This window comes from Ixodes scapularis, unplaced genomic scaffold (assembly GCF_016920785.2).
Source record: "Ixodes scapularis isolate PalLabHiFi unplaced genomic scaffold, ASM1692078v2 PGA_scaffold10__122_contigs__length_95168666, whole genome shotgun sequence".
NCBI classification, from domain to species: domain Eukaryota; kingdom Metazoa; phylum Arthropoda; class Arachnida; order Ixodida; family Ixodidae; genus Ixodes; species Ixodes scapularis.
Window position 1 is genome coordinate 45,760,847 of NW_024609836.1, and position 27,096 is coordinate 45,787,942.

The window sequence follows — 27,096 nt, forward strand, 5'->3', positions numbered from 1 at the left end:
GTTATGTCTCCCAATTTTTTGCGGCCAGTTGTGGCGCCGAAAGCAGATTTTGCTAGTATACAGGAGGCTATCCCACTGCGTACAAGCTGACCGAGTCCGAATTACGGCAGCGCCAAAAATATAAAGATAGATGGCCGAGGGAAGACGAATGGGCGTATAGCAATGAACCCTGCAGGCGCGTTTCCCCGAAGGAAGTTGGAACGCGTCTGTGGTGAACTGTTTTCCGGAAGACGTCACACAGAGCACGAAGATGAACGCCAGGCAGACAGATTCGGAGAACGAAGGTATAGAAATAGCAAAGCTGTTGTATGTATGTTTGTACAGCGGGAGGCTGGCCAGCCTCAGTGGGCCTTCGGTGTCTCCGCTGTATACGATACATTTGCCCAGAGCAGTAAACATTACTAGCCTGGGGACTTTAACCTGCATCAAGAAGTAGTGATACCCGACCGCACGCCAGTAAGACGCTCACCCAGATCAAAGCGGGCAGTGGTGGGGTTCGAACCCAGGACCCCCGGGCTCTGCGGCACGAGCTTTCGCTCTAATTATATAGAAAGAGGAGGGCCGAACTTGATACATAACTAAATACACGCGCGCTTCATTCTCGGCACGCTTCCAAGGTAAACGAAAAACCAAACAAGCCTATCCTCCTGTATTAAACGAAAAAAAAAAGAAACGCCGACACGAAATTTTGAGTGAAAACGCCTTAGAACCTCTCCTTCCACAGAGCCGCGCCACTCTCGTCGCGAGCTTCCCCGCAAAACTTCTCGTTACGCGCGCCCGGGCTGCTTAAAATTCCGCCGGCGAAGTCGCTTTCCATCCTCTCCTGTTCATTACTCCCCGCCCCCTCCCCTCCCTCGTTTCCCTTTAGACCTAGAACAACGGACCTAGGAAGTCAGACTCTACTCCGTGTCATCATAGCTTGGCAAATGGTAAAGGCTTGTGCTAACCAGCGTGTCGAAAGGAGGAGGCACGTGACAACGTATCATCGGACTCATCTCCTCCTCAGAAGAGGTGTAACGTGCTCCGCTCCGTCTCTCTGATTGGTTCCAGGTGGCCGTAGCGTTCGCTCTTTGCAAAGTTCTGGTGAAACGAAGTCTAGAACCGCGCGCCGCCAGAACCGCAAGCAGCACACGCAGCAGTACCACTAACGGCAAAAGGAAAGCCACCGAGCACTGAACCAACACACCGTCTCACCTTACGATGAACCGCAGAGGAGGCTAGGAGACATTCCAGCCAATCCGATACGGTCTGAACGTCACGTGACCTTGAGGAGGGGGCGCAGCGACGCTGGGGTGTATGATACGATACGTTCACGAAGCTGGGTTGGCTGGGATGGCTAATAGTGTCCGCTGCGGTCCATCGGGAGGAGAAACGGTGTATGCCACGGCGAGATCGAGTCTGTTCTCTACACGAGGAGGATCTTCAAAAACTCCCCCAAAATGCGGGGGTTCAGGGCGGCGCAAAAGGTGCCGCCGACGCCTCGGTGCTTCGACCACACGCCCGCAAATTGGAGCCCCAGTGTTTCCCAGAACTGGCTTCGAAAGACCGCTTCCGAGTTTGGGGGTAGGGAAGAGGTGGAGGAGGTGAGGGAGATGGAGAAGATGAGGTTGACACCCACTGAATGCACAATGAGGTCGTAGGAGCGGAGACGAAGAGAAAAGGAAGAAAAAGAAAAACAAGAGCGTTCGCAGCACCCTTTGTCTTCGTCGCCGGAGCGCTTCGTTACACTTCAAGGTTCTTTGATAAGCTTTGCTTTGCGTTTGTTTGTTTGTTTGTGTTTTCTTCTAACTTAAAGTGCGTTAGTGCATTTTTATTTCGAAAGGTGGCTCATCAAACTGGAGAGTATTAATGCCAGGACGCTCGTCAGAATTGGGGGCCTTCCCCTCGTGACGGTTACCTGGAACGTTATCTTCAACGAGCCAAAAAGCTTAGACAAAGACACATTGCTGTAATCGCCAACTCAGCTAGTACTAGGCTCCGGTGCCATAAGTAATTGGAGACACCGCAAATACGATTCTGGGTTCAATCTCTCCCCACCCCTGCCCCGTTTCGATCTGCACGAGCACAGTACCGGCGTGAGGTCGTATAATCAGTGCTGTCGTATAATCAGTGCACGAGCACAGCACATTATCGCCCCAATTGCTCATCTACAGTGGGTAAACAAGACGTCCCTTGAGGTAGAGTATCTTCCGCCTAGCTAAACATTCAGTTTCATAAAACAAGTATGAATTAATTCTCCTCCTTTTTAAAGTGTCAGCAAAAAAAAAAAAAAAAAAAAGAGAAAAAAATAAATAAACAATACAAAGAAACAGCTTGTAGCAAACTGTCGGTCAAGCACCGATCAAAGCTATAAGCTCGGATACGTTCCGTGACGTGCGCAAAAAGCAAAGCAGAATATAGAGTCGCAAAATGACCTGATGACATCACCCTGCGACAGACGCGAACACATTCAAGATGACATCAAAGTGTTCATTTCCGTGCTCTATTGGGTGGCTCAGGCCGGAATGTGCCACACTAGGTCCCAGAATGTACACTGCACTGTGATACCATCGAACATGGTGAAGGTCTACAGGTAAACTGTCCGGCCAATGAAAAGGTCGATTGGGGTCGTGCGCCAATGGCCGTGATATCCGCGCTGTCGAAAGCGGTGGATATCGCCATTGGCTCAACGAACTTCTCACCGCCTCAACTGATTAAAGGAAACCGAATGGCTAGCGTTTCGAAGGACATCGCGGGGAAGCATACATGCCGGAACTTGTGAGAGTGTAGGCACAGATAGTCGCGAATATCGACAACAAAAGCGCCGCAACGCATGGGTAGGATTTTCGTCACCTGCAGATTCGTCGCCGTCCGCTGCGTGAAAGCAGGAAAACAAGAGGGAAAGAGAGGAATATTAAAAAAACAAAAGCAAGCAAGCAGATTGGTCAACGTGAATGAGAGCGCTCAACACAGCTTTCTTTTCAAAGGTACCCTGGGAAGGTTTCTGAGATCACCTAAATATAGCGATAACTCACTCCAAGCATCCTAGAAATTCCTAAATCACGAAGCGGGGCCAATTTCTATATAAAAAAAAATGTTTAAGTTGTTGTTGAGACGATTATTTTAGTATTATGGTCCCTCTCAGCGAAAAATTAACATATTTCGACCACTCCCATTTGCTTCTATCATCTACAAAGGCATTCACATTTTGCAATACAAGCAGAATGCTGCTTTTGTGGGCCAGCTCTTTATTTTGTATGACTTGATCTGAAAATAAAAATTGAATTGAATTGAATTGAAATTGAAATAACAGCGTTTGCAATCTCAACGAAATGTCGCGTTTTCATTGGTCACATGCCTTCCTCGCTGCCGGAACAATGGTCCTCCCATCGCTGGAGATGAGCTCGGTGTGTTTGATCTTTGATTGCTTTCTTTGATGGGGAGGTCGGCCGTGCGTCGTTATGATTTATGGATTTCTAGGATGGTGAGAGCCCGCAGAGTGAGCTGTCGCCATATTTAGGCGATCTCAGACACCTCCAAGGGGCACCTTTTAAGTGATTCCTACCAGCTTGTGGACAAGCCTCTGTTCTCCATTATGATCACATCGAGGCAAGCGAAATAAATATACATCGTTTCGTGGACCCTTTAAACAAACTTACATGGAACGTCACAGTCTGTCAGAAATCTGGCGTTCAGCGTTTAGCATTCATTGCCGTTTACCGTATCACCGTGAATCCGCTTTGAAGGTGCTACAGGACAGAAGCAATTATAGCGGAAGCATTCGTCGATCGGCAAAGGATTTTTTTTTTAGTTAATATATACTATAGAGCCCTGCTTGATCTCCGAGATGTTGCATTATACTGCGGTGGCCTTAAATATCCGTGCAAAATGGCTAGAAAACCTAACCAATGAGCGTGCACTGCACGACATCGGCTCTTTTCTGGATTTCACTCAAACTGAGTATAGATGGGCACCAAGCTGTCGAGCTTAAAGGACCGTCCACACACTTGCGACCTTTTAGGACCGTGTGGCTTGAAACCTCTTAAAAGCTCTTACGACGCCAGAACAAAGTGGCGCCAACTATCGGGTAGCTGTGAAACATTGGGCGGTTCCGTATATTTGGTTTTTTCGCTCTCCTTTTTTATTTTTGTTTGGAGAAAACTTTTGTCAATGTTATATACAACCATATCTCAGAGGTATACGTACATCTGACTTCGCAAATACCGCAAAATCTTCGCTCTACTGAAGTGCAGTTCCAGGGTCACCAAGTAGATGGCGCCAGCGTGCCAGTCCGTTGTCTCGTCATAGAATATTTTAAAAGGGTTTAAGGCACTCGGTCCTAAGTAGTCGGAAGCGTGTGAACGGGTCTGAAGTTACTAGCCCAAATGAATACTTTCTGCCACACCAGTTGTTTCTATTACAGCTGCTCAATTTAAGAAGAAATCCGGGGAAAAAAACTGACGATCGCTCGTTCTCTTTAACAGTCTAGCGTTGTTTACTGAGGGGTCGAGGGGAAATAGTGAGGAGAAAACTCACGTTTGAGCTGTGTGAAGGTGAGCTGGTTGACGGCGTCTAGCACCGAGCGCTGGTCCAGCGTCAGGTCAAAGTCCGGCGAGGCCCAAGGCGTGGGCGCCATGTCCTTGTGCCACGTCACGTCCACGTTGGCCACCCGGTTCACCAGGGCAGACCCGATCTGCACACAAGCAGCGAGACGCACAGGCGACGTCTAGCATACCGCCGGAGAAGGCCAATGGGCATGCCCAGAACCTGACCCAGTCGTCTGCACTACGTTTCATTTCAAAGGGACACTAAAATCACCTTCCGCGATAGTCCATTTATGGACATAACTTAATCTAGGGGCTCTACGCATCCTAAAAAAGGAAAATATTATATTCGTGCGTGGCCGATTCCTCTATTAAAATTGTAATAAAAGATTGAGATACCAGAGGGATCCACCGAACGAGGAAGGGCGGAGACGACGCCCTCTGGTGTCTACGATAGCTCCGAGGTAGTCGATCTTTGATACCGATTTTAATAGAGAAATCTGCCACGCAAAAAACGCAATGCTATGTTTTTTTTAATGATGCTTAGAGCTCATAGATAGAGTTATGAGCATAAATAGACTGTCGCAAAAGTAGTATAGTGCCTCTTCAAGCTCGACCGCAACCCACACTACAATCCGATGGAGGCAATCAAGCAGTGTCAGAAGTGCATCGTGACGGCGCTCATCGGTCTTGAACGTTTGCTACCACCTCCAATCACGCACGGTGAATGAAACGATGTACAATAGCAAAGCCGTATGGCTGAATTGTCTATACCACACGAATCAGACGCCAGCGCAGGGCACAGATTGAACAGAAAAGCTGCGCCTGCGTTCATTCGGTCCATTTGCATCTCACGTCCCGTTTCCTTCTCACGCACCTGGAGGAAGGCGGCGTGGTCGGTCTCCTTGAGGGCTTCGATGCAGAATTGGAGCAGCGCCGTGGTTCGCTGCAGCGTGACGGTGCAGTTTGAGAGCTGCGCCTTGAGGGCCTTGAGCTTGGCGTCCCGCTCCCGGCGCGCGAAGGCCAGCAACTCCCGCCGACGACACTCCAGGGCCTCGGCCAGGAGGTCACACTGGGACGAGATCTGGGACTCGAACACGGAGCAGTTCTCCTGCGCCGTCATTTAGAAAAGAGGAGGAAAGAGTGAGAGAGGCAATAATGAGATGGATGGGAATAGAAAGAAATCATGGAGCTTGTTTTGATCATGCCTAACAAAAAAAAAAAATGTATGCAATAAAATCCCGAATGAACGCCCACCTACTGTGAACAGGTGAGAGGGATAAATACGGGGTGGGCGTTCGATCGGTGGTGCTGAAAACTTCTCTATTATTACCGAAATTTCGGGGTACTGGTGTGGGTAACGTTGTAATGCGATATTTTTGCATGAGGATTCTTTATCGACATTTCTTGATCATGCTGTTCTGACCCCATAACGCCACAATATCACGTGACATGGCATCATGGTATCACCAGACGTCACAGTGCCACGTAACGTCATGGCGTTATGTGCCGCCACCGTGTCACGTGATGCTACGCCATAGGTTCCCCCCGCCGAATTCCGATAGAAAGTAATGCTCGCTAAAAAAACAATAAAGTAAGACCTTCATTGTACTTGACGGAATGTCTAATGCACTGGCGTGGGCCGCTGTTTTACGTCGTTCGTTTCCTACATGCACAGCCTATAAATAACATATTGTATTTTAGCTATTTTTTTCAGTTTCGGCTTACCTTTTTGTTTTTGTTTTTTAACCTAAAAAGCAAATTATGGGCTTAGGGGATGCTGAACCAAACATTTCAGTGTCCATAATAAGTGGCGCACGATCTTTCTACCAGCCAGCAGCCGCCGGTGCACGCGAGCACAAGCAATGAAATTGACGTCATCATATCCCCCATTCAAGCTTATTAAGCGTGAATGGGGTATATGATGACGTCAATTTTCACTCTATTAAAAAAAGGCAGGTCAGACTAGGAAGTTGAAATACTGCGTACAAAGTGTTACAAAAAAATTACATTTTTTTTTCTTTCTATCGCAAAAATAAACTAAGCATCGCCGAATGTTCATTCTCCGGCCAAAGGTAGCGCTAGAGGTCACAACCAGATGCCAAAGTTTCAGCCCGATCTCATACCTTATTCAAAACTTATAAGTGTTTTTCTGAAAAGATCAACGGTAAAATGGGGTCGACGGAGTTTTCGAATACATGGGGCTCTATGGCACCAGAAACCGAAAACGGGCAAAAATGGGCTCCATTTTCCCATTCAAATTTTCAGAAGATCACTTATAACTTTTGAATAAGGTATCCGATCGGGCTGAAACTTCGGCATCTGGTTATGACATCTAGCGCTAGCTTTGGGCGGAAAACGAGCGTTCGGCGACGCCTAATTTACTTTTTAAAAAAATTTTTTTGTGACACTTTGTATATGAGCAAACGAAAGCGCGTTTGCTTGCGTGCTCCACGCTGCGCATGCGCGTCGTTGCCATGCACAAATCTGGGACACAGTTTGGGCTCCGCGCACGCGCACTGTGGAACACGCAAGGCTAACGCAAACGCACAGTGCTCGTGTTTACTGGTACACGCTAGACTAGAACTCAGTAATGTCACACGATTACGAGGTTAACCCTTTAAAGAAATGTAAAAAAAAAGATGGCAGACTTAGAAAAAAAAAACAGTTTGTGAGCTTACTTTCCTGGAAAACACGAAAGAAGCCCCCAATCACGGATAGCAATACACCTCGCAAGTGAGCTCATTTTCGTCTTCTGCGCATGAGAAAGGAAGTAGCGGTGACGTCAGAATGCCGAGCCCTGATTGGCTGATCGCGACCCCCTATCTGAGCGTCGTCTGCTCCTTTGCAACGTCGTCTGCTCGCAACGTCGTCTGCGTCTGTCTTACCTTTCCTGCGACTTTCGAAAGTCGAGCGAGCTCGACTTCGCCTTTCAGAGAGGGCAGACGAAATAAGTCGAGCGGTACGTTGTTTTTGTCTAACAACTAGCAGACGCGCATCAAGGAGGGAAGTCAAAGGACTCACTGGCGAGGTGTCCCGGGGCGCCGAGGTTTGTTTGCTAAGAGCCCTCCCAAATACTTTTCCCCTCCTTTCGCGTGCGGCGAGACCCCTCATTCTTTAACGGCGTCGGCGGGTTGGCGCAGTTAACGTCGTCTGTTTTACGTCTGCTAGTCAAAGCGATGGCTGCTTTACCTTTCCTGCGTCTGTCGGAGATTCACCGCTTTTTCACCGGCGAGAGTCACCGTTGCCTCGGGAAACAAGGAGATAACAAGAGGAAGAAATTGACCTCTTAATCTAAAACTGAGGTCAGCGATCAAAGTATAATACGGGAAGGGTTCACAAGGGTCGCGCGGGCATATTCCATTCAGCACACCAGCCGGTCGTGGGCAGACGGTCGCCGAGACGCGGAGTGCCTGCTAGGCCTAACTGCCGTGCTCGCTTGGTCACGTTCGGTGGAATCGTGGCCGTTGGAGCCTTTCCCGGGTGTTTGTGGATCCAGCGTTCTTGTTCGTCGTAGTCTGTTTCAAGTACTTTTTACTCTTTTCTTGCTGCTTGAAGTCGGGACGCGTGAGAAGCGCACGTAGAAAAATAAACGTCCGTGGATCGTCGCGATCGCGACGCTGTTGGCCATGCTGACTTGATCGTAAGAAGTGCGTAAGACAGCTTCGGAGCTGTCGTAGGATTTCGTCGTAACCTGCGCAAAACTTACAAAAATTTCGTTTCGTGAATACGAATTTGTTCTTAAGTTTTGTCTTACGCACATTTTTGGCGTAAGATCGTTTCGTGAATCTGGCCTCTGCACTTCCGAAAGTCGCAAGAAAGGTAAGACAGACGCAGACGACGTTGGGAGTAGACGACGTTGCAAAGGAGCAGACGACGCTCAGATAGGGGGTCGCGATCAGCCAATCAGGGCTCGGCGTTCTGACGTCAACGCTACCCCCTGCGCAAGAAGCAGACGAACTTGCCCTCCGCATAGAAGAATCCCAGGGGATGACGAAGCTCGAAATAAGATTATATTCGAAAACTGCGATGCGCACAGGAACTATGAGCAAGCCGTTTCCCAATAGATCCTTTTCACAAGTCCGCGCCATCAACTCTCTGCCATTGCTTGATCGCGTACTTTGAGCACGTAGGGGACACGAGGGTTGCGTCAGAGTTCGGCGTGAACTAGGATCCAATCACGCGCTTCGTGTGCAAGGGTGCATGGAGGGATGTTAATGGCTAAACCTTTTGTTAGAGGCGGTAGCTTACGCCATCTAGCCTGAGTCTAAAGAAACAAACCAAGCAGTGGCGACCGCCAATGTTGCCTGACGGAGTCTGGAGAAGGGTCTTTGTTCAATGTTTCTGCGCACATGTTTTTTTTTTTTTTTCAAATTTAATTGTATTTTTAGCTTCGTTATTCGTTGGGAATCTCGCTACTGTTCACCGTTACTCATGTTCTGCAAAAGTAAACACGCAATTTATTTTTTTTTTTTTTTTAGTGCGGTGTTGTAAATTTGCAAGTCGTCGAAGACACGAACATTGTTTTACGGAGAAGTTTCTAATCACCCTCTTTGCGTGTGCGTGTTTTTTTCCCTACTATATTGGTTTGACATTGCCACCATTGATGACTTATGCATTTTTAAATATGCTCTAACTTTTTTTTTTTATATATGACTGCTTATTTTGCCTGTTGTTATTTCTTTGTGTTTCCCACTCCCCTCTGTAATGTTTTCGGACCTTGAGGGTAAATAAATAAATAAATGTGAATGCAGATCGATCTACGGTCAGACAGTGGGAAGACGAAAGCTTCGAAGTAACATAAAAAACAATGTACAATAAAAATATATCTCCCCAAAGTACACAGATTTTATTTTATCTGCCCCCTTTGCGTTTAAGTAGGGCGAAGATGAAGCTTACAAGAGGCGACTCAAGCATTACCCGTAGAGCGCTTTAGTTTAAAAATGTTATTGTTTCAACATCTTATCATCAATTCGATATTTTTTATTCAATTACGATCCTGCCCCTTTCTTTACATTTTCTCAGAATGTATAAGCCTAAAACTCCCTGAATCATTTTCTATTTGCTAAGTTAATTTATCATTTCCTAAACAAAAATGGAGATATAATGTCGTTCTGGGAAGCTTTATCAAAGCGAACCTTCCGTTGCACCAAGGGAAATCGCGATAACCGTAAGAATGTAAAAATAAATTATCATACTTCTTAACCTTTATTTTAGTCAACGAACCGTACCGTTTCCTTAATCAAAATTTTGAACGACGAAAAAAAAAAAAAAAAAAAAAGAAGAGCACGGCGTTAAAATATAGATGGGGTGATAATAAGCGAAAAGACGTTTCCGCTCGATTCAATGATAAAATTTATATAAAACGGAACCACATCGAGAAAATTCATCCGCAAATTAATATATATATATATATATATATATATATATATATATATATATTGCGTAGCGACTTTATTGTGCTGCGTTCGCTCTAATATTAATAATTAAAAAATACTTCATTTGACTAGAAATAATCAACTTTTTCGGCTGATGACTAAACGCAGTCGCCCTTGTAATCGCTCTACGAGTTTTAGAGAACTATTTATGACACTAAAAACATTATATATAGAAATCCTTTGATTTTGTCACGTTCATCATTTTAATAGTGTGCCACCAACGCCAAAGCCCGGTCTAGCTTCGGGTGGCCCTTTTTCTTTTTTTGTTCTTGATGCGCCCGTACGATAAATGTAATAAACGGCTCATAGTCATAACTAGGGATAATACGGCAAAGTTCGATGATGCTTCGACTCAAGTCCCACTATAATGCGCATACGTTGAAATAAAAAAAAAAAAAAGAGTCGGATGCTACATAGCGGAGGAGAGATGCAACATTTATAAGGCGTATTGTTTCACACTAATAACTAAATAATGATTGGTTTATGTGGCTGCTTTTACATTGTGTAAAACATGAATTAAACTATTTTAAATTTTTTTTTTCTTTAAAGTTATGAAATAATTGTGTAGGAGTCGGACAGCACTTTTGGGAAGTCGAACTTCGTCGAATTTTGCCAGACTTGTGGAACTACGGCGCGCCAGTCGGTAGCTGGATCTTCGACTAAAGCGTGCACTAACACTTATGGCCGGTTCATACGTATATTGTCGCACGGGTAAATCAACACTAGGGACAGCACAAGTACTATTCAGCGAGCGCTGAATTAACGCTGTATCACTAATAGAGCGCGCAGTCGGCGCTGAGTAAGGAAGGTCGATGGTGAGGTAGCGCTGTGGCGCATGTGTAAACAAACCTCAATCGTAGCCGGATTTTTTTACGGGGCCATGCAACGATATTAGATAAGAATGTCTAAAAAAAAACTTACTGGCATTAGTGGGGTTCATGCAGACTTACAGGCAACGCCACTGACCAAGAAGCTTCTTAGTCGCTGTGTAATTTCAAACGTAAAAACTTGTATAACGCATAAGCTTCGCCTTTAAAAGTAGAACGCGATAGCGTTATGGGCCCCGTTCGCATCGCATTCTCATTCGCCGTGCAAGCTTGCCTTGCGTGGCCTAGTCAGTAGCGTGTCTGACTCGCTACTGAAGCGTCGTGGGTTCGAATCCACCCAAAAATTACTAATTTTTCTTAAGGCAAATGAGTTACTTTATAAAGTGAAATTATTTGAGACATGCGGCGACCTTAAATTCGCATTTCATGTCATGTTTTATTCACTTTCATTCCACGCGTCACACCATGTTTCACATAACCGTTGTGGGTTTTTCTATAAATTGCCACGCGAGGTCATGTGGCTGTGACGTCATGACGCCATCAACCATACAGAATTTTCCAAAGTTGGACGTTTTCTTCCAATGTCTCCTTCTCAAAACTTAATAAGGAAGCTGTGGGGGATCGCATTGTTGGCGGTGTGAACAGTGCGATCTCCCACGATTTCGTCATCAATTTTTGCGATCCCCGTGGTTACGATATTTAAAAGGGGCTCACACAGTGGACACGAGTTACGAGCACTGCTTGAGCATTCGGCTCCTGACAATCAATATTTCGACACGCGGTCGGGTGGGGGTCGTGCGCAATCGCTGCGTTTTGACGAGAGACAGCCGAACCATAACAGTATGTGAAACTCGGCGCGTGCCCTGAGTTCTCACAACCCCACCACGTGGCTATAATAAAGATTGGCGGCATACCATCACGTGATCACGTTATAATATCACGTGATCAGGTCACGTGGCCGCTAGTTGAGGGGGCGAACGCTGTTAGGGTTTCTCGACTTTTTAATGCGAAAGCATCAACTGGTCCCATGGAGCAAAGCCTGCAGTGTCTGTAGCCGTTGTCTGTAGCAGCAAGAAACGGCGCCTAAATTCCCATTTTCCCATTGGCTGAGCGAAACGGCACCCAAAGTCTCATTGGTTGCGACGCGTCACATCAGATGCTTCGTCACGGGAGCCGGCGGGCCGCTCAAGGTCAAAGCGGACGCGCCACAGAAATAAAACACAAAGAAAAGCGCAGCAACGCGAATGCATCGTCATGGAAGCCGTGGAGCCGGAGGGGGTGCCGCGCCTGCGCAGTGGGCGAGCGTGATTGCACTGCCAGAGCGCAGTGTGAAAAAGAAAGACGTACGTGACGCACTGCTTGTAGGAATGTGCAGCGTGTAGGAATACTTTCGCGTTCCTACACGTAGGCAGTGTTAGGTGTTTCTGGCGAGTTTTTTTCCACCAACTGGCATTGCGTAGAAGAAAAACAAAACAAAGCAAAGAAACGAACGCGTCTTTTGTGAGTTGTGAAAGTCAAAGAATAATTCTAAACGGTATGTACCGAGTGCAAAAAACGTTGCGTCGCCCCTGCGTATAATAAAGGGAGATACGACGGAGAGGTTTATAACCGAGAGATCTTTGACGCTGACCGGAGGAGACGATCCACGGCACCGGGTCGTACTCCATAAAACCCGTCGGTGGAAGAGGGGAGAGCACGGGAAGGAGGATGCAGAGAGAGAGAGAGAGAACCATTCTGCCAAAGTGCTTCCTTCCATCCGGGGCTAGCTCTCCCGCCGCTCTCCATTGTCTTTTCTCATAATTGTTATTAATACGGAGAAGAGCGCCCGACAAGTCCGCGCTCCGATGTTCCGCGGGTCATTAAACACAGACAGGAAAGAAAGGAAAAAAAGGGGGCGAGCAGAAATTAAGAAGAAAAACAAATAACGAAAAGTGATAAGCGTGGTACAAGCAGAACGAGGTTAAGATAAAACGGCATTTGTAAAGAATAAATAAAGAAAGAAAGAATGAGAAGTGAGAAGAAACAGTGATCGCTAATGGCTCCGAAAGTCTCCGAGGAATAGAGGATAGAAGGCGCGAATTTCGCCTTTCAAAAATTCATCGTCACGAGCCAGCCGACGGAGACAGCCGAAATGAAAAGGAACTTTCCACTTTTTGCGATCGGAGAGCAATACCTTAAGATAAAAAAATAAAAACATTAATTACAGAGAGGACGTCGCTGAACACGAGAGGCCATAGCTACAGTATATTACCCCGGCAGGGCAAGTAAAATAAGGCGGCCCGATATTTGATAGCAAACGAGACAGAGAAAGCAATCTTGACGTAAAAAGAAAGAAACCATATCAAACGGCTGTCGGGAAATCTCGCGCCCGTTTAATTTATAGAAATTGCGCACTTTCTTCTATTTGGTCCCCAGGAGACGGACGATAGCGTCGACGTAGAAAGACGATATGACTGCCCAGGAAAAGCATTACAGCGGGGAGACCATCCACGTAAGGAAAGGGTAAGTGAGCGAGGATTCGAGCAACCCGTTGCTTCAAAGGATTTTAAAAGTGTCAGAGCGTATACGAACAGAGAATCAGTGAGGTCGACGTGGTGGACGCTCGACAAACGACTAGGCCCAAAAAGCCCGCTTTGATCCATAGACGCTTTACACACGCGCCAAATTACAGCCGCTATTGCTGACCTTCTCTTGTCTTACCGAGATGCCGAGCAACTGAAACAGTAGTTGACGATCCTCTACAAAGGCCGATGCTTTAGGAAAGGACACAGTTGAATCTTGAATGGCGATAACCTGGCCTGCTATGGTAATGATGAAGTGAAATAAACGGAATAAGAGGAAACAAAAACTAAAGGTCAGTTATGGCGGCGTCCATGCACAGCTGCTGCAAAGCGTCTATACCCCGTTCACTCCAGGTCTGACCGCGGCCGAGGCTATGTGTTTATGCGGAGCGCAACTTCGTCTGCTTCTTGCACAGGGGTAGCAATGATTTCAGAACGCCGAGATCTTATTGGCAGATTTAAAAAAAGAAATAGTGAGTAGGCTTAGAGCCATCTTGCGTTGAGGTCTACCCGCTATCCTTTCAATCAAAGCCAATCAAAGCTCGGCGCCGTTCTGACGGCAGTGCAACCCTTCCGCAAGAAGCAGACGACTTGCTCTCCAGATAGGATCCAATGGGGTCAATCAAGCTGCTCCAAAAGGACATCGTCAAGGCGCTCGTCGCCTTTTGCGCCTACTACCGACTAAACCAATCACACACGGATGGATGGATGGATAATGATAATGGCTATACCCTTGGTAATGGGCGGTAGTTTGCGCCACCTAGCTGAAGTCTAAAAAGACAAACATTATACACTCCGCGATTCTTTTCTCTCCCTCTCTCTCTCTTTCTGTACTTAATTGGTCTAGCCGGCGGTAGCAAACTCAGAAAGGCAGCGAGCGCCGTGACGATACACTTTTTGCGCTCTCTGATTGGCTTCATCGCGTCGTGCCATCGGCCGCGATCGTATCGGAGTATAAACCTTTCCATCGCTTATCGCCCAGGCGAAAAATGTCGAGTCACTGGACTGTTATGCAGGCGCGGCGTACCATTTTTTCGCAAGAGGCGCTATTGCGCGTGCTCAGAAGGCGTTTAACAGTCCAGTAAGAAAAGATGGCAGCTCGCAGAAGGCGTTTGTTGGAAAGGTCTATAGCGAGGACACTTCGCGGCTATACGACTTGAAGGGATATTCGCACACCGCGCTATTACAAACTGGAGCCAATAACCACCCCAAACACAACACCCCAAACAGGAAAAAAAGAAAAAAGAAAACAAATCAAGTCGGCAAAGCGGTTGAATGAAAAAATGCTAGCAATCGAGCATTTTCTCCTTCTAAAAATCAAATAAAATCATATGCGCGCAAAACACGAAGGCCAAAGTCGAAGAAGTAGGCGGGACAAGCACGAACTGACGACTGACGCTATTTTTCATCTTCGTAAGAAAAGAAAGAAAGAAAAAAAGAAAGAAAGCGAGAGATATTTGAAGCGAGACATAACAATACGGGTTATAGGTGAGCAAGCTGCGTCACTGGTTTTGTTGATGTGGATAGCAGAACAATGTAGACGTCCCTTTCCAACTTTTCGCGTTTCGTCTCACTTGTTCCGCTGCCCTGGCTAACATCACCAATTTCGGTTGCTGTGACGCCTCACGTTGTCAATACGCAAAACGGAACTGGACACACAGGAAAGAAAACAGTTTAGAGGGACAGGAAGATTTCTGGCTTGATCGCCGTCGGCAATAAGCACAGCCCCACGTCTGGACACTGTCCCCCCCTTTCAACCCCTTCCCGGTGTCCGTCCCCTTCGGTTTACACCATCCCCGACGCAGCCGTTGCTGCCACAGACATCACCACCTGCCCCGACCTTATCTACCTCGAAATTCAATATAAGGCGGGAGGGAACCAATGAAAACAGTCTCGGCTGAGTGGTGGGGTTGGCCGAGACAGGACTGCTTGTTCTCTCTCTCTCTTTTTCGCTCATTTGTGTATTGTTATAATTCTCTCTTTTTCACTTTCTTTTTCTCCGGTTCACTCGGAGCTCTTCTAAATAGCTTTCTTTCTCTCTATTTCACTGTCCCTTTGTCTGATAGCTCTATTTCTTTTACTTTTTTTCTATCGTGCTGTCTCTCTCTTTTCTACACCTTTCTCTATAGATTCTATTATTCTACTGCTCTCCCTCGCACTTTCTCGTTTTCATTTCGTTTCACTTTTCCACCGTTTTCCCCTCGATTTTCTACATTGCCCTTTCCCTCTCTCTATTTATATCGTATTATCAATCCTTTGTTTTCTGCTTCTCTCTAGGTCTCTCTTTCTTTCTAAACCATACTTTCCCCATACATTTTTCTACGTCGCTCTCTATACATGTATGCCTTCCTATCCTCTCTCTCCCTGTCTACTACTCTCTCCCCCTATTTTTCCACATCCTTCTTTCTCTCGATTTCTATTTTCCTATCGCTTTCTCTCTTTCTTCCCTATCGCTCTCTTCCCCTTTTCTACTGTTTTTTTTTGTTTTTTTTACACATCGCTCGCTCTCTATTTCTATTTTCTGTCGCTCTCTCTATCTTCGCTTTCTATTTCTATTTTCTATCGCTCTCTGTTTTCTATCGCTCTTTCCTTCTCATTTTCTATCTTGCTCCCCCTCCCCAATCCTCTCTCCCCCAACGTCAGACCCTCGTCTGAACAGCGGCCCGCCTGGAAGAGAACGGGGGTGCTGTCAATGGCCTCCGACGAGAACAGCCATAATGGACCACACGGCGGTCGGCCTACAAAGAGGACCACCGTCTAATTTCGCCCCCGCGGCGGAAGCGAACGCCTGTCTTTCCCCAACGCCTGCTGCTCGGATAAAAAAAAAAAAAAAAATATTGCCGATGGTGAAGCTATGCTCCGCTCGCTCGCGTCGTTCACACTTGTATAACAACGCGCTATTGAAAACGCTGCCAACTTTGTGTTGTTGTTGTTGTTGCCTCGCGATACTTCGGAAGCGGGCAGATTAAAATGTTTGTAAAAGGGGCAGCAACGCCGTGTAATGCGTCTGTCGTTGACATCACATCAACACTTAAGTGATAAAAAAAGAAAGCAGCGCGCGTCTAATTACCTCGCGACCGCTCTCCTCGCCGATGAAAGATTAGGCTATGTTTGCGGTAACGGGTACCAGCGGGGAAGTAAGGATAGTTTTTACCACCGATGGGGGTGAAAACGGCAGAGACAGTCGTCTCGCCTCCAACGCGAGCTTCCTATCTTCGACAATACTTCGGCTTCTCTTGAGCCTGGAGCGTGCACGCGCAGTCAAAGTACGAATAAATGCAACGAGCGGATACTGGAGGCTGGATATCCAAAAAAGAGACGTCTTCCCGTTCCCATCTTGTCAGTTTGGATAGCCCAAAGCACCGTAAAGGCCGGTTATGTTTGCGCTGTCTCGGTATATCTCGGTACCAGTGGGAAATATACGACATCGCCGCATCGCCCGCTAAGACAAAACACTCAAGAATCCAACGCCGAGCAACGGACGACCCAAGTGGCATATTCGTCGGTGCCGCGATGCACTGTCTTCATCGCGTGCTTGAATACGCGCTGGAATATATTCCCCGTTTCCAACGCACTTCGCGACGGAGATGCCAGTACTGCGCATGCGCGCTGCTAGCCACTTGTCTGCAGAGTTGCAGATCTCCTAGTGGGTTGAGGAGAGCATCGTGGCTCGGCGGAGACGATATACGAAAGGTCGCCATCGACCGCATGCGGCACTGAATTGTCACCTGGGCCCTATACTTCGCTTCACACTAAGTCCATGGCGCAGCCGACGCTACGTCCTGATGGGACCAAAAAGACAGCCTCAAAGACGCACCATCGTGGTGTTCGTCATGCTTCTGTACGTGCTCTATCAATCATAAACAGAAAAAAAGTTACTCGGGTTTTTGACACTGCTTGATCGGTCCCATTAGTTCCTAGCGTCGGCTGCGTCGAGACTTAAGCTGAAACCAAGTATAGAGCCTTCGAACATATTTCTGAGACCGACTCGCCGCTTGGGCTCTGGCGACGATGAGGCCACGCTTTCGTCACGAAAGGTGAAATCAGCGCGCTCCGAAAACTTCCGGTTCCAACCTTGTGTTTGACGGAGTATAGAGCCTACAGTGTAATGGAGCGCGCAAAGTTCGACCAAAAAGATTCCCGCTCGACGCTGACCTCTCGGAGTAGACTGCTATCTTTCGTTCCCTGCCGAGCCGGCAAGAAAAGCTACGTGTATACTCATGGTGAATTCGGGTGGTCGTCTCTCTTCTCTCCCCTTGACTCAGCAGAGAGCCCCCTCCTCGCCGCCAGAGCTACTCGGGATCCTTTCCAGCCGATCACAACTGCTCGGTTCAGAGCGCTCTGACGTGCTCAAACCAGTCACCGAAGTTAAACTTCTTGACATTGGTAATGCATTAAAAAAAGAAAAAAAGATTTTACTGCGTGCGGTGGACGATTGAGGATAAGTTACGCTAGCAATGTGATGAAATAACGGTTGTAACGTAAATAGTTCTACTCATCGACATGTAAAAAAAAAAGGAACAGAAAACAACAGTATGCGAATTGATTTTCGCAGAATGGAATGAAAGCCAATGTTGGGAAAGCGTCGTTAACTCATCGCGTTTTCGACAATGAACGCGCTGCGATAGCGGTCATGCGTACGGGGGAACTGGCAAATATAATACGCCTTTTTCTCACGGCGGAATATCGTGCAAGCAGGCTATAGTTCATATGGCCATGTGACACAAATCACAGTGCATTATATTCGCCCCTCCCTTTATTTTACAACACAAACCTTTGAACGCACTTTTACCAAACCTGAAAATTTCTTGAAGCGACCCGGAACCCGGGCAAAACAGCGGCGAGTTCTGCGAGCTGTTTCTTCGTCGGTTAAGTTTAGCGAATCCGCCGCCGTGAGATGAACGATCTCGTGAAAGCAGTGAGAATAGTTCCCACGTCAATTTTTCCTGCTACGGCCACAAACGAATGTCGTCCCGTCCGTTGTAATCCTCGCACAGTCGAATGCACACAAGAACTTTGTAGAACCAGATATCCATCGCCGCCATGCCGGACCCCGCACACCACCACACAAACCACTGCCGGCCATCGTCAACAAAACTACGTGATACCAGTCCAAGTACCACGTCACGCCTGTGCATTAGGTATTCAGGGTGTGCTCTGAGAGGGAGGGGCGCCCTCGGAAAGAACCTGCCGATCAGGCCACCGCACTCCCTTTCCACCACTCGATCTCGCGCTCTCTAGAAAGAGCACTCGAGAGCACGCAAAAGAAACCACGCGATTTCGCCGTCAGTGAACGAGTTAACCTACAGACTTGCACCACGTGATCGCCCTCTCCGCGCATGCTCACCGAGCAGAAAGCGAGGTCGGGCGATTGATCGGTACGGCAAGAACGTAGCTTTCATCGTCCCGTTAGCCCAGCGTAACTAACAACTCTTGTAAATAAACACGCTTCCCCTCCCCCCCCCCCCCCCCCCCCAAAAAAAAAAAATGCGCCTGTACGAAATATCCAGTGAAAATGCGAAACAGAGGAACTTCGACCATTATAATTTGCCCCCCGCGAAAAAAAGGCGAAAAAAAAAAAGAAAGAAAAATGCCAGTCGTTGCAATCCAAGGAAGAAGCTCGGCGAATAGGGCATTTAAAAATATTATTAAGCCTAGAAAAAAAAATTTGAAAAAAAAAAGACTGCATCGAGGCACCGGGCATTACGTTTCACCATACGCCCCAGCCACGTTATACTATGTATGTATATCTTACCACACGGCCACTGCGCAGGCTGATTCGTTAGGTCAAGACGTATTTTAAGCCTCACCATTCGCCCAGCTCCCCTACGCGGATTGCAGCGATTTATATGAGTGCTTTGCGGGAAAGTAGACTCTCCAGATTTCGTAAGCCGCGGTCCCAGAGCTCGGACATCGTACAAAGGAAACGCTGTTCGCGGCAGACGTGATGACAGAACTGTCTGCGCCACAAGGATCTTTGAAGCTTATGTACGTGCTTCCAACATGTCTACAGACAGTTTGTTTTACAGGAAATGTCCATACGAGGAAGAAACACGCCTCAGAGACAGTCTGTCTTTTCTACGATCCTAGCCTCCTCTATACTCACAAAGCCTGGCAGTTCGACGACGGAGCCGTAGATTGCCCTGTCGCAGATTTGGAGCGTGAGGATCTGGTGGCACAAAGCATCAAAGAGCCATTTCTCGGGGAACTTGAACGTGAGCGCGCAGCTTTTGCAGTGGCGAGGACCCGAAACACAGTTGTTCGCTCGGGAGAAGTGTGTTCGGCGTCTCGCCGCAGCGGGGCGTCAGTCACGTGGCTCTCTCCTCCCATCCGTTGTCTGCCGCTCCATCTTTTCCATATCGGGGGCCGCTTCTCGTGGCGATCTGCCAGGCTTTGAAAGTATACAAGAGCCTATGGTAAAATGTATTTAGCAGCGTGAACGCCGCTTTTGAGTGGAGCCTGCGGTCGGCGGCGGACAGCGTCTCGGCAGACCCACGGGACACGGAAAAGAGTATGAAGAAGCACGGATACTCACGTGCACTCTCTCCGACATGCCCTTGAGACCCTGGATGAACTCCGTGGCGGTCTTGGCTTTCTCGGACAGGGCTTGCAGGTTCTGGGACAGCTCCGTCTGGGAGAAGAACGAGAGACCGTCACACATTTCCATCCGCACACTCGTCCCAAAAAAGTCGGCTGCCCTATGCAAAAATTCTCTATGCTGTAGCACTTCTTAAAAGTAATTGGAGCAAAGGGGAGGAAGCAAAATAGCCATTAAAAAGAGATGCGCCCCCTCCCCCACCGTCCTCTCCACGCATTATTTGATTTGATGTACGGCACGTGAAAGGTTATCCGCGAATAGAGTAAGTTTTGTGCCTGTTTACTAATTCGCAATTTCAGAACGCGACGATAACAAAATAAAGCAGGTACCCCCCGCGAATAATATGAGCTGAAACATTTTTGCGCCTGCGGTCCCATCAAGCTCTATTTTCTTTTAACTTATCGAGCAGTCCGAAGAATGAGACTCCAATTTCGCATACAATGCGGAATTCAGATCACAGCTGTTTAAAAAAATCGGGCAGGTACTCCAATGAAGCACGAAGGACTCTATCAGCTCTTATTGTCCGCATTAGTACGTCTTTGTTTTGTGTTCATTTTAGTTTCGCTCTGTTCTCTACTAAAAATAAATAAAAATAAAATAAAAAATGTCATTTTTGGATACACGTTGCGGCCAGTAAGCCCAAATATACACAGGCAAATCCCCCGCAATTCCCCGTTCCGCGCGGTGCAATGTGGGATCGCCGCGAGGCCTTATGGGATTTTGTGGAAAGGTCGATTCCCGGCACGAATCGTCGCCGCACCAATGTCGCTCTAAAACACGTCTAGAAACAAGCTTCGTGAAGCGCTGTCAAGAGCATCGGAACAGGATGGCGTAACTCTGTAATATGCTTGAAATGCACGCGCACTCGCGCAAAGAAGACACTTTCTAAATTCATGCTCGTGAGTACATCGTAAGTTAAAATGAGTCTGTTGTTACGCGACGCCATACCCTGCCGCACAACTAACTTTACCAATTACTCAAAATAGTATATCCGGCGCACATTTTAATAAAAGTTACGCCATCAATGAGATGAACAGACCAAGTGGCCTTCACAACGGTATCGGTATTGTATACGGCGCGGGCCAGTCAGGCCGGAAGTATACGGTGTAAATTACCGATTGACTGCACTCTGGTACAAATTTCCTGTCGAAAGATGTCTACAACACAACAGGCACGCTGCGAACCTTACCTGTAACAATCGTCGTGTAAAAAAAAAAAAAAACACAGAACAGTACAAAACAAAATAGCAAGACCGATGAAGGAAACGTCTATGTAATAAAAAAAAAAAAGGGAAAGCAATAAAAAAAAAAAGGGGGGGGGGGGCTGGGGGACGCGAATGAAAGCTTTTTGGTGTGTGGAGGTGAAACTGCTATCGCATCGCTCCCAGCCACTTTTCCCTTGAAAGCATCTTCTCTCCGCGCACACCAAAAACAGAGTGAGCGAGCGAGCCGGCGAGAACGCTCTTCGTGGCATATCACTCAAGAAGGTTTCGCCCGTTGCCTTATTTTCTTGGCCACCTCCCGCTGCTTTTAGCCATCAAGAGCACGAACCTCCGGCATGGACGACGCTCCGGATCGCTGGCGAGGGGATACAAAAGGCTACGTACGCACGAACACTCACAAACGCAGCCATACGAAGAAAAGCACAAAAGGCTAAAAACTACGATCAGGCGTATTCTCCTGACAAGGCTGCAAACGAGCAACGATATAGACAAGGAGCTGCTGGGACGCCAATGCGAATGGTAAGCGTAGAAAGCGAAAATACACAACATCCGCGAAAGCACGCGCGCTTCGGCGCGTAATTAAGTTGGGGCCTATCCGCAGCCCAGAGTAATAGAAACGCGCGTCCGAGTATGAAGACCAGAAGACAGCGGACTAACAGATACACACATAACAGTGTAATAACACGTTGTACGAGTGAGTCGTATAGGCGGATGGGGAGAGGAAGGGGACGCGAGTGAGCACATGCTCACACTCGCATGTGACACTGATATGTAAACACACGTCGGCGGACACATGTAAATACGAGCGGACATGGATGTGTGCTCTCCACGTACCCCCTCCTCTCTCTCCCTCTCTCTGACGCCAAAGTCAAATTTGGGGGTTTTACGTGCCAAACCAACGGCGGGCATCTGGCACGCCCCAGCGGAGGACTGAGGATTAATTTCGACCACCTGGGGATCTTTTGACGTGCAACCGAAAGCTCGGTTACACGGCGTCTTCTCCGCAATAAGCCTCCGTCATATTGCGGGCACCTCGGCCGGGATTCGAACCCGCCACATGGGGATCCGTAGGCCGACGCCCTCGCCTCTCTCTGACGCACACATAGATCCATGCACATTCGTTCGAATTCACACACAAAAAAAACTCACATACAGGGATTCAGACAACCTCACACAGACACACTCACAAACTTACACGCCATCACACAAGCTCACGCACAGGCATTGACTAACAGAAAAACTCAAACCCGTACACACGCGCAGGGAAACAGGACAAACCCATTCACGCAGAGACTGCCACGTGCACGCACGCACACACACAGGTAGCAAGAATAAACATTGACGCACGGACCCACACTCTCGCAAACACAAAAGCACAGACAGATTGACACAACGCGAAGGCGGGCGCACATAGGCACAAACAAATGAACTCGCGCTTAAACGCCCAGATTAAAAAAAAAAAAAAAAACAAGCGTCAGCATACATATTTTACACACGCCCAGAAGCAGAAGTACGTTTTCTGAGTAAAAACGTCGCAGTGTGCCCCCGCGCAAAGTTACAAGCATAAGGCTTCCTCCGTTACAACCACGGCTCTCGGGCACGCCGGCATCAACAGAGCGTACAATTATGATACGAGGTACCGCCGTTTCGGTGCGGAGAAAAAACAAAAGAAAAACGACAATGGTTCGGTGAAAGTGCAAGCTGAATTGGGGAGATGGAAGCAACGCGCGCAAAATACCAGAACAACAAGCAAGAAAAAAAAGATCTAGAAAGAAAAAAAAAATCGCCGGAGGGTGTAAGCAAAGAGAGAGCATCCTCATCTCTCCGGAGGATTGCCACCGTTTCCTGGCACCGACGTTCCGGATCAGAGATCGCCTCGCGAAAAACGAGTCACGCTCGGAGAAGCAGCACCCGTTTCACTTTCTCATCTTCCTCCGTTTCCCTCTCCCCCTTTCTCTCTATCTCTCCCTCCCTCTCAGATTCCTCTTTTTTTTCTTCGTTTCGAGATCACCCTCGTTCACCCACGTACCTTCGAATTCACGCGGAGCCCTCGGTAAACATAAACAAGGCTTTAGCGACACTAAAACTACAAAAAATTACTTGGAAGAGGGATATAACGGAAACTAAATTTCCTCACTCAATTCAATCCATTCGCTTCACAAGCTGAACGGATACGATTATGGGCTAGTTTCTCCGATTCGTTTCATGTTTGTTCATTTTTCAATTGCTCCTAAATTCAGCCGGTGCGAACCAAAGCTCGCCACTTAGTGACCGATTAACAACTTGGCACCTCACCTGAATTCAAATTGGGTGGGGCGAACCGTTGGCGCAAAATAACGCGATAGAATGCGAGACCTTTTCCTCGAGTGCGTAAGTGGAGCGGAGAGCGTTTACGCATAAGTGGCCCATGCAGTTAAACGCCTGCGGTCACGTGACAGATCGCTCGCAGCCAATGAGATTGCAGCATTCGAGGATAAGAATGCCCAGGAGCGATACAAGCCACGCCCCATTTTTCTTAGTTACCTGACAGCATAGTAAAACAAGTTATACAGCTTGCCGCTGAAAAGCGATGCACGCAGACTCGTACAGGTTACTCGAAAAAGGGAAGTAATCGATTACACATATAATTAGACCCAGTTAAAAGATAGTTAATTATGTTACTCAATTACTTGAGAAGAAAAGTAATTGGATGCTACTTGAAAAAAGTAACCGTTACACTTCCCCAGTTACTTCAGACTTCCAAAACAACATTTTTCTGCAGGTTTGAAGATGGGTCTTTCATATACTGCACATTGTTGAATTATAATCAACGAAAAAGCTATTGATCTTTTTAATCCGTTAAGGCTGCTAAACCATTATTCCGTCGGACAATTGGCTCGAGGATTTCCAGGTAGGAATCTTGTAGAAACAGAAGGGTGCCACCAGAAAGGGGAGGGAAAAATAGTAATAGTTACAATTGAAATCTTAGTACTCCCAAAAGTAATCAGATAACTTTTGGGATTACTTCCTAATAAGTGTAATCAAATGATTACAAAATTATTGCAAAATGTCATCGAACACAAATAATTGTAACAGGCTTGAGCTGAGCTAGTTGGTTCATAGTTTACTTAAGGCCAGCTGAACTAGAAAAAACATACACATAAAGAAAAGACCATTCACGCCGCTGGACTAACAACTGATTTTCTTTTTCCTCCTCTTCAACTAGAAGCCACACTTGAGGGAACAATTCTCTTTTCCTCTTTTTTGCTTTCTAATCCACCTTAAATTTTTTTTTTCTTCCTTAATTCCCTTTAGAATGTTAACCCCGAAGAAATCTTTTTTCTTTCTCGTGAAGCACGAGAGAAGGTGCGCTAACGCAGTCATCGCCTTTTTCCTCAATGGCAAGTGCCTCTAGGATTTCACGTCCCAGTTTTGTTTTGTTCTTTGCCACGATGTTTACGTCGTAGAACAGTGCCGAACATTGACACGCACGACAATGGGTTGGCAAGTGTCCTCCTGCTGACAGGGTTTTCACTGATGCAGCGTGCTCCCTCGTCCGATCGTTAATGCATCGGCCGGTTTGTCCGATGTAACTTCGGCCGCATGTCAGCGGAATGTGGTATACCACCTCCTTTTCACACAGGGCGTATGGAGACTTGTGAACTGTGCCACACCTCTTCTCGTTGTTACTTCGCTCCTGGTTGACCCGGCGACACATGGAATAGGCTTTGTTTGGGGCCGAACACACCACCTGAACGCCTTGCCGTCCAGCTACCTTTTTCAGCTTGTGGGTCATCCCGTGAACATAGGGTGCTACCACCACCGCATGTTGAGTCTTAAAGCCCTAAAGAAGACCTGTCACCATATAGTTGAGCGAAGTTTTAAAACTCAGGTCTCAAGACTACAGGATGCTGGGTACCCAAAACCGCTCCTGGTAGCGATTTGCGAACAGGTGTGCACGACCATCAAGCGCGGATTAGGGTGCACGGATAAAAGCACAAAGGAAAAGAAAAAGACTCAACATGCGGTGGTGGTAGCACCCTATGTTCACGGGATGACCCACAAGCTGAAAAAGGTAGCTGGACGGCAAGGCGTTCAGGTGGTGTGTTCGGCCCCAAACAAAGCCTATTCCATGTGTCGCCGGGTCAACCAGGAGCGAAGTAACAACGAGAAGAGGTGTGGCACAGTTCACAAGTCTCCATACGCCCTGTGTGAAAAGGAGGTGGTATACCACATTCCGCTGACATGCGGCCGAAGTTACATCGGACAAACCGGCCGATGCATTAACGATCGGACGAGGGAGCACGCTGCATCAGTGAAAACCCTGTCAGCAGGAGGACACTTGCCAACCCATTGTCGTGCGTGTCAATGTTCGGCACTGTTCTACGACGTAAACATCGTGGCAAAGAACAAAACAAAACTGGGACGTGAAATCCTAGAGGCACTTGCCATTGAGGAAAAAGGCGATGACTGCGTTAGCGCACCTTCTCTCGTGCTTCACGAGAAAGAAAAAAGATTTCTTCGGGGTTAACATTTTTAAGAAAATTAAGGAAGAAAAAAAAATTTAAGGTGGATTGGAAAGCAAAAAAGAGGAAAAGAGAATTGTTCCCTCAAGTGTGGCTTCTAGTTGAAGAGGAGGAAAAAGAAAATCAGTTGTTAGTCCAGCGGCGTGAATGGTCTTTTCTTTATGTGTATGTTTTTTCTAGTTCAGCTGGCCTTAAGTAAACAAATAATTGATTATTTGTAATGAATACCGCGCAAGTCTGGATGCACGACTTGTGGCCTCAAAGACAGTTCTCGCGGCACGCTGCTAGAGGGAAGCTTCTTCGGGACCTTGAAGAGGCCATCTCCCTCAGTGAAGGGACAGCGGTCATTCTAAGGTTCCCTGGGGCGTCATTTGTCACAATTCATCCTAAAAAAAAAATTGGGTTGTGTGTGTGTTTATACAGCCTAGAACTTGGTCTGCCTCACAGGGGCGACGAGTCTCCCAGCTGTAGATGAGCAATTTAGCCAGTGCGGTACAGCCGCTAGCCTGGGGTCTTTAACGTGCACCACGCAGTAGTGATACACGACCGCACGCCGGTACGATGCTCATCCAGATCGAAACGGGCAGGGGTGGGGCTCGAACCCAGGATCCCTGGGTTCTGCAGCGCGAGCTTTCGCTCCACGTGCTCCGAGCTGGTGTGTGCTAGACCACTCGGCCACCGATCCCCCACAATTCATCCTAGCAGCATTAGGCCCAGCCGACGGAGCGGTTATAGACGCCTTGCAAAAGCTGTGCATGGGCGCCGCCATAACCGACCTTGAGTTTTTGTTTCCACTTATTCCATTCGTTTCACCTCATCGTCACAACATAAGGATAGGTTATTGCCACCCACTTTAGGTGCTACTGTGTCCTTCTCCCCAGCATGGGTTTTTGTGGAGGCTCGTCAACGTCCGCTACGGTGGCTCGGCATCTCAGTAATACGAGAGAAGGTCAGCAACATTTCTCATTATTCTTATTCGAAACGATTGAAAACGATGCCTAGACATTACCCTCAAAATTCGAAAATTAAAAACTCAATACTTGTAAAGTAAAAAATAAATAAAAAAATCCAAAAGCCGAATGTTTTAACTTGAAGTTCCCGCGCGATCCGCGCCAGTGCAGTGACGTCAAAGATTGAGTCGTCCTGCAACTCGGGCTTCTCTCACGGCTCCGAACCAGCCGAATCGTCGCGACCAGAAGTGTCGTGTTCGCCGCCCGCGTCCCTCGATCAACCGCGCTTCTCGGTCCGTGCCGCTTACCGCTGTGAGCAGACGACGCTTCTTTACTTTCGAGCTTGAAGTTCTCTATAGGGTCCTTTCAGCTACCTCAAAATCTTTGAAACGGTGTGAGGTCGAAGAGGACGTGCAGTGGACTTTTGTGGGCGACGAGAGGGGCCACGTCGCGCCGGTTCTGCGTGAAAGCG

General features: G+C 47.5%; 1 protein-coding gene across 1 annotated transcript in view; it reads right to left on the reverse strand.

Moving 5' to 3' along the window:
• The window catches only part of LOC8026047 (E3 ubiquitin-protein ligase TRIM9), a 256,675-nt gene that overhangs the window by 37,554 nt on the left and 192,025 nt on the right, over positions 1-27,096 (reverse strand). Inside the window, exons 2-4 of the mRNA XM_042288158.1 lie at positions 19,885-19,980; positions 5,401-5,634; positions 4,516-4,672 (exon numbers count right to left, since the gene is read on the reverse strand). Of these exons, the coding sequence (XP_042144092.1) occupies positions 4,516-4,672; positions 5,401-5,634; positions 19,885-19,980 (487 nt within the window). The remainder of the gene's footprint in view (positions 1-4,515; positions 4,673-5,400; positions 5,635-19,884; positions 19,981-27,096) is intronic.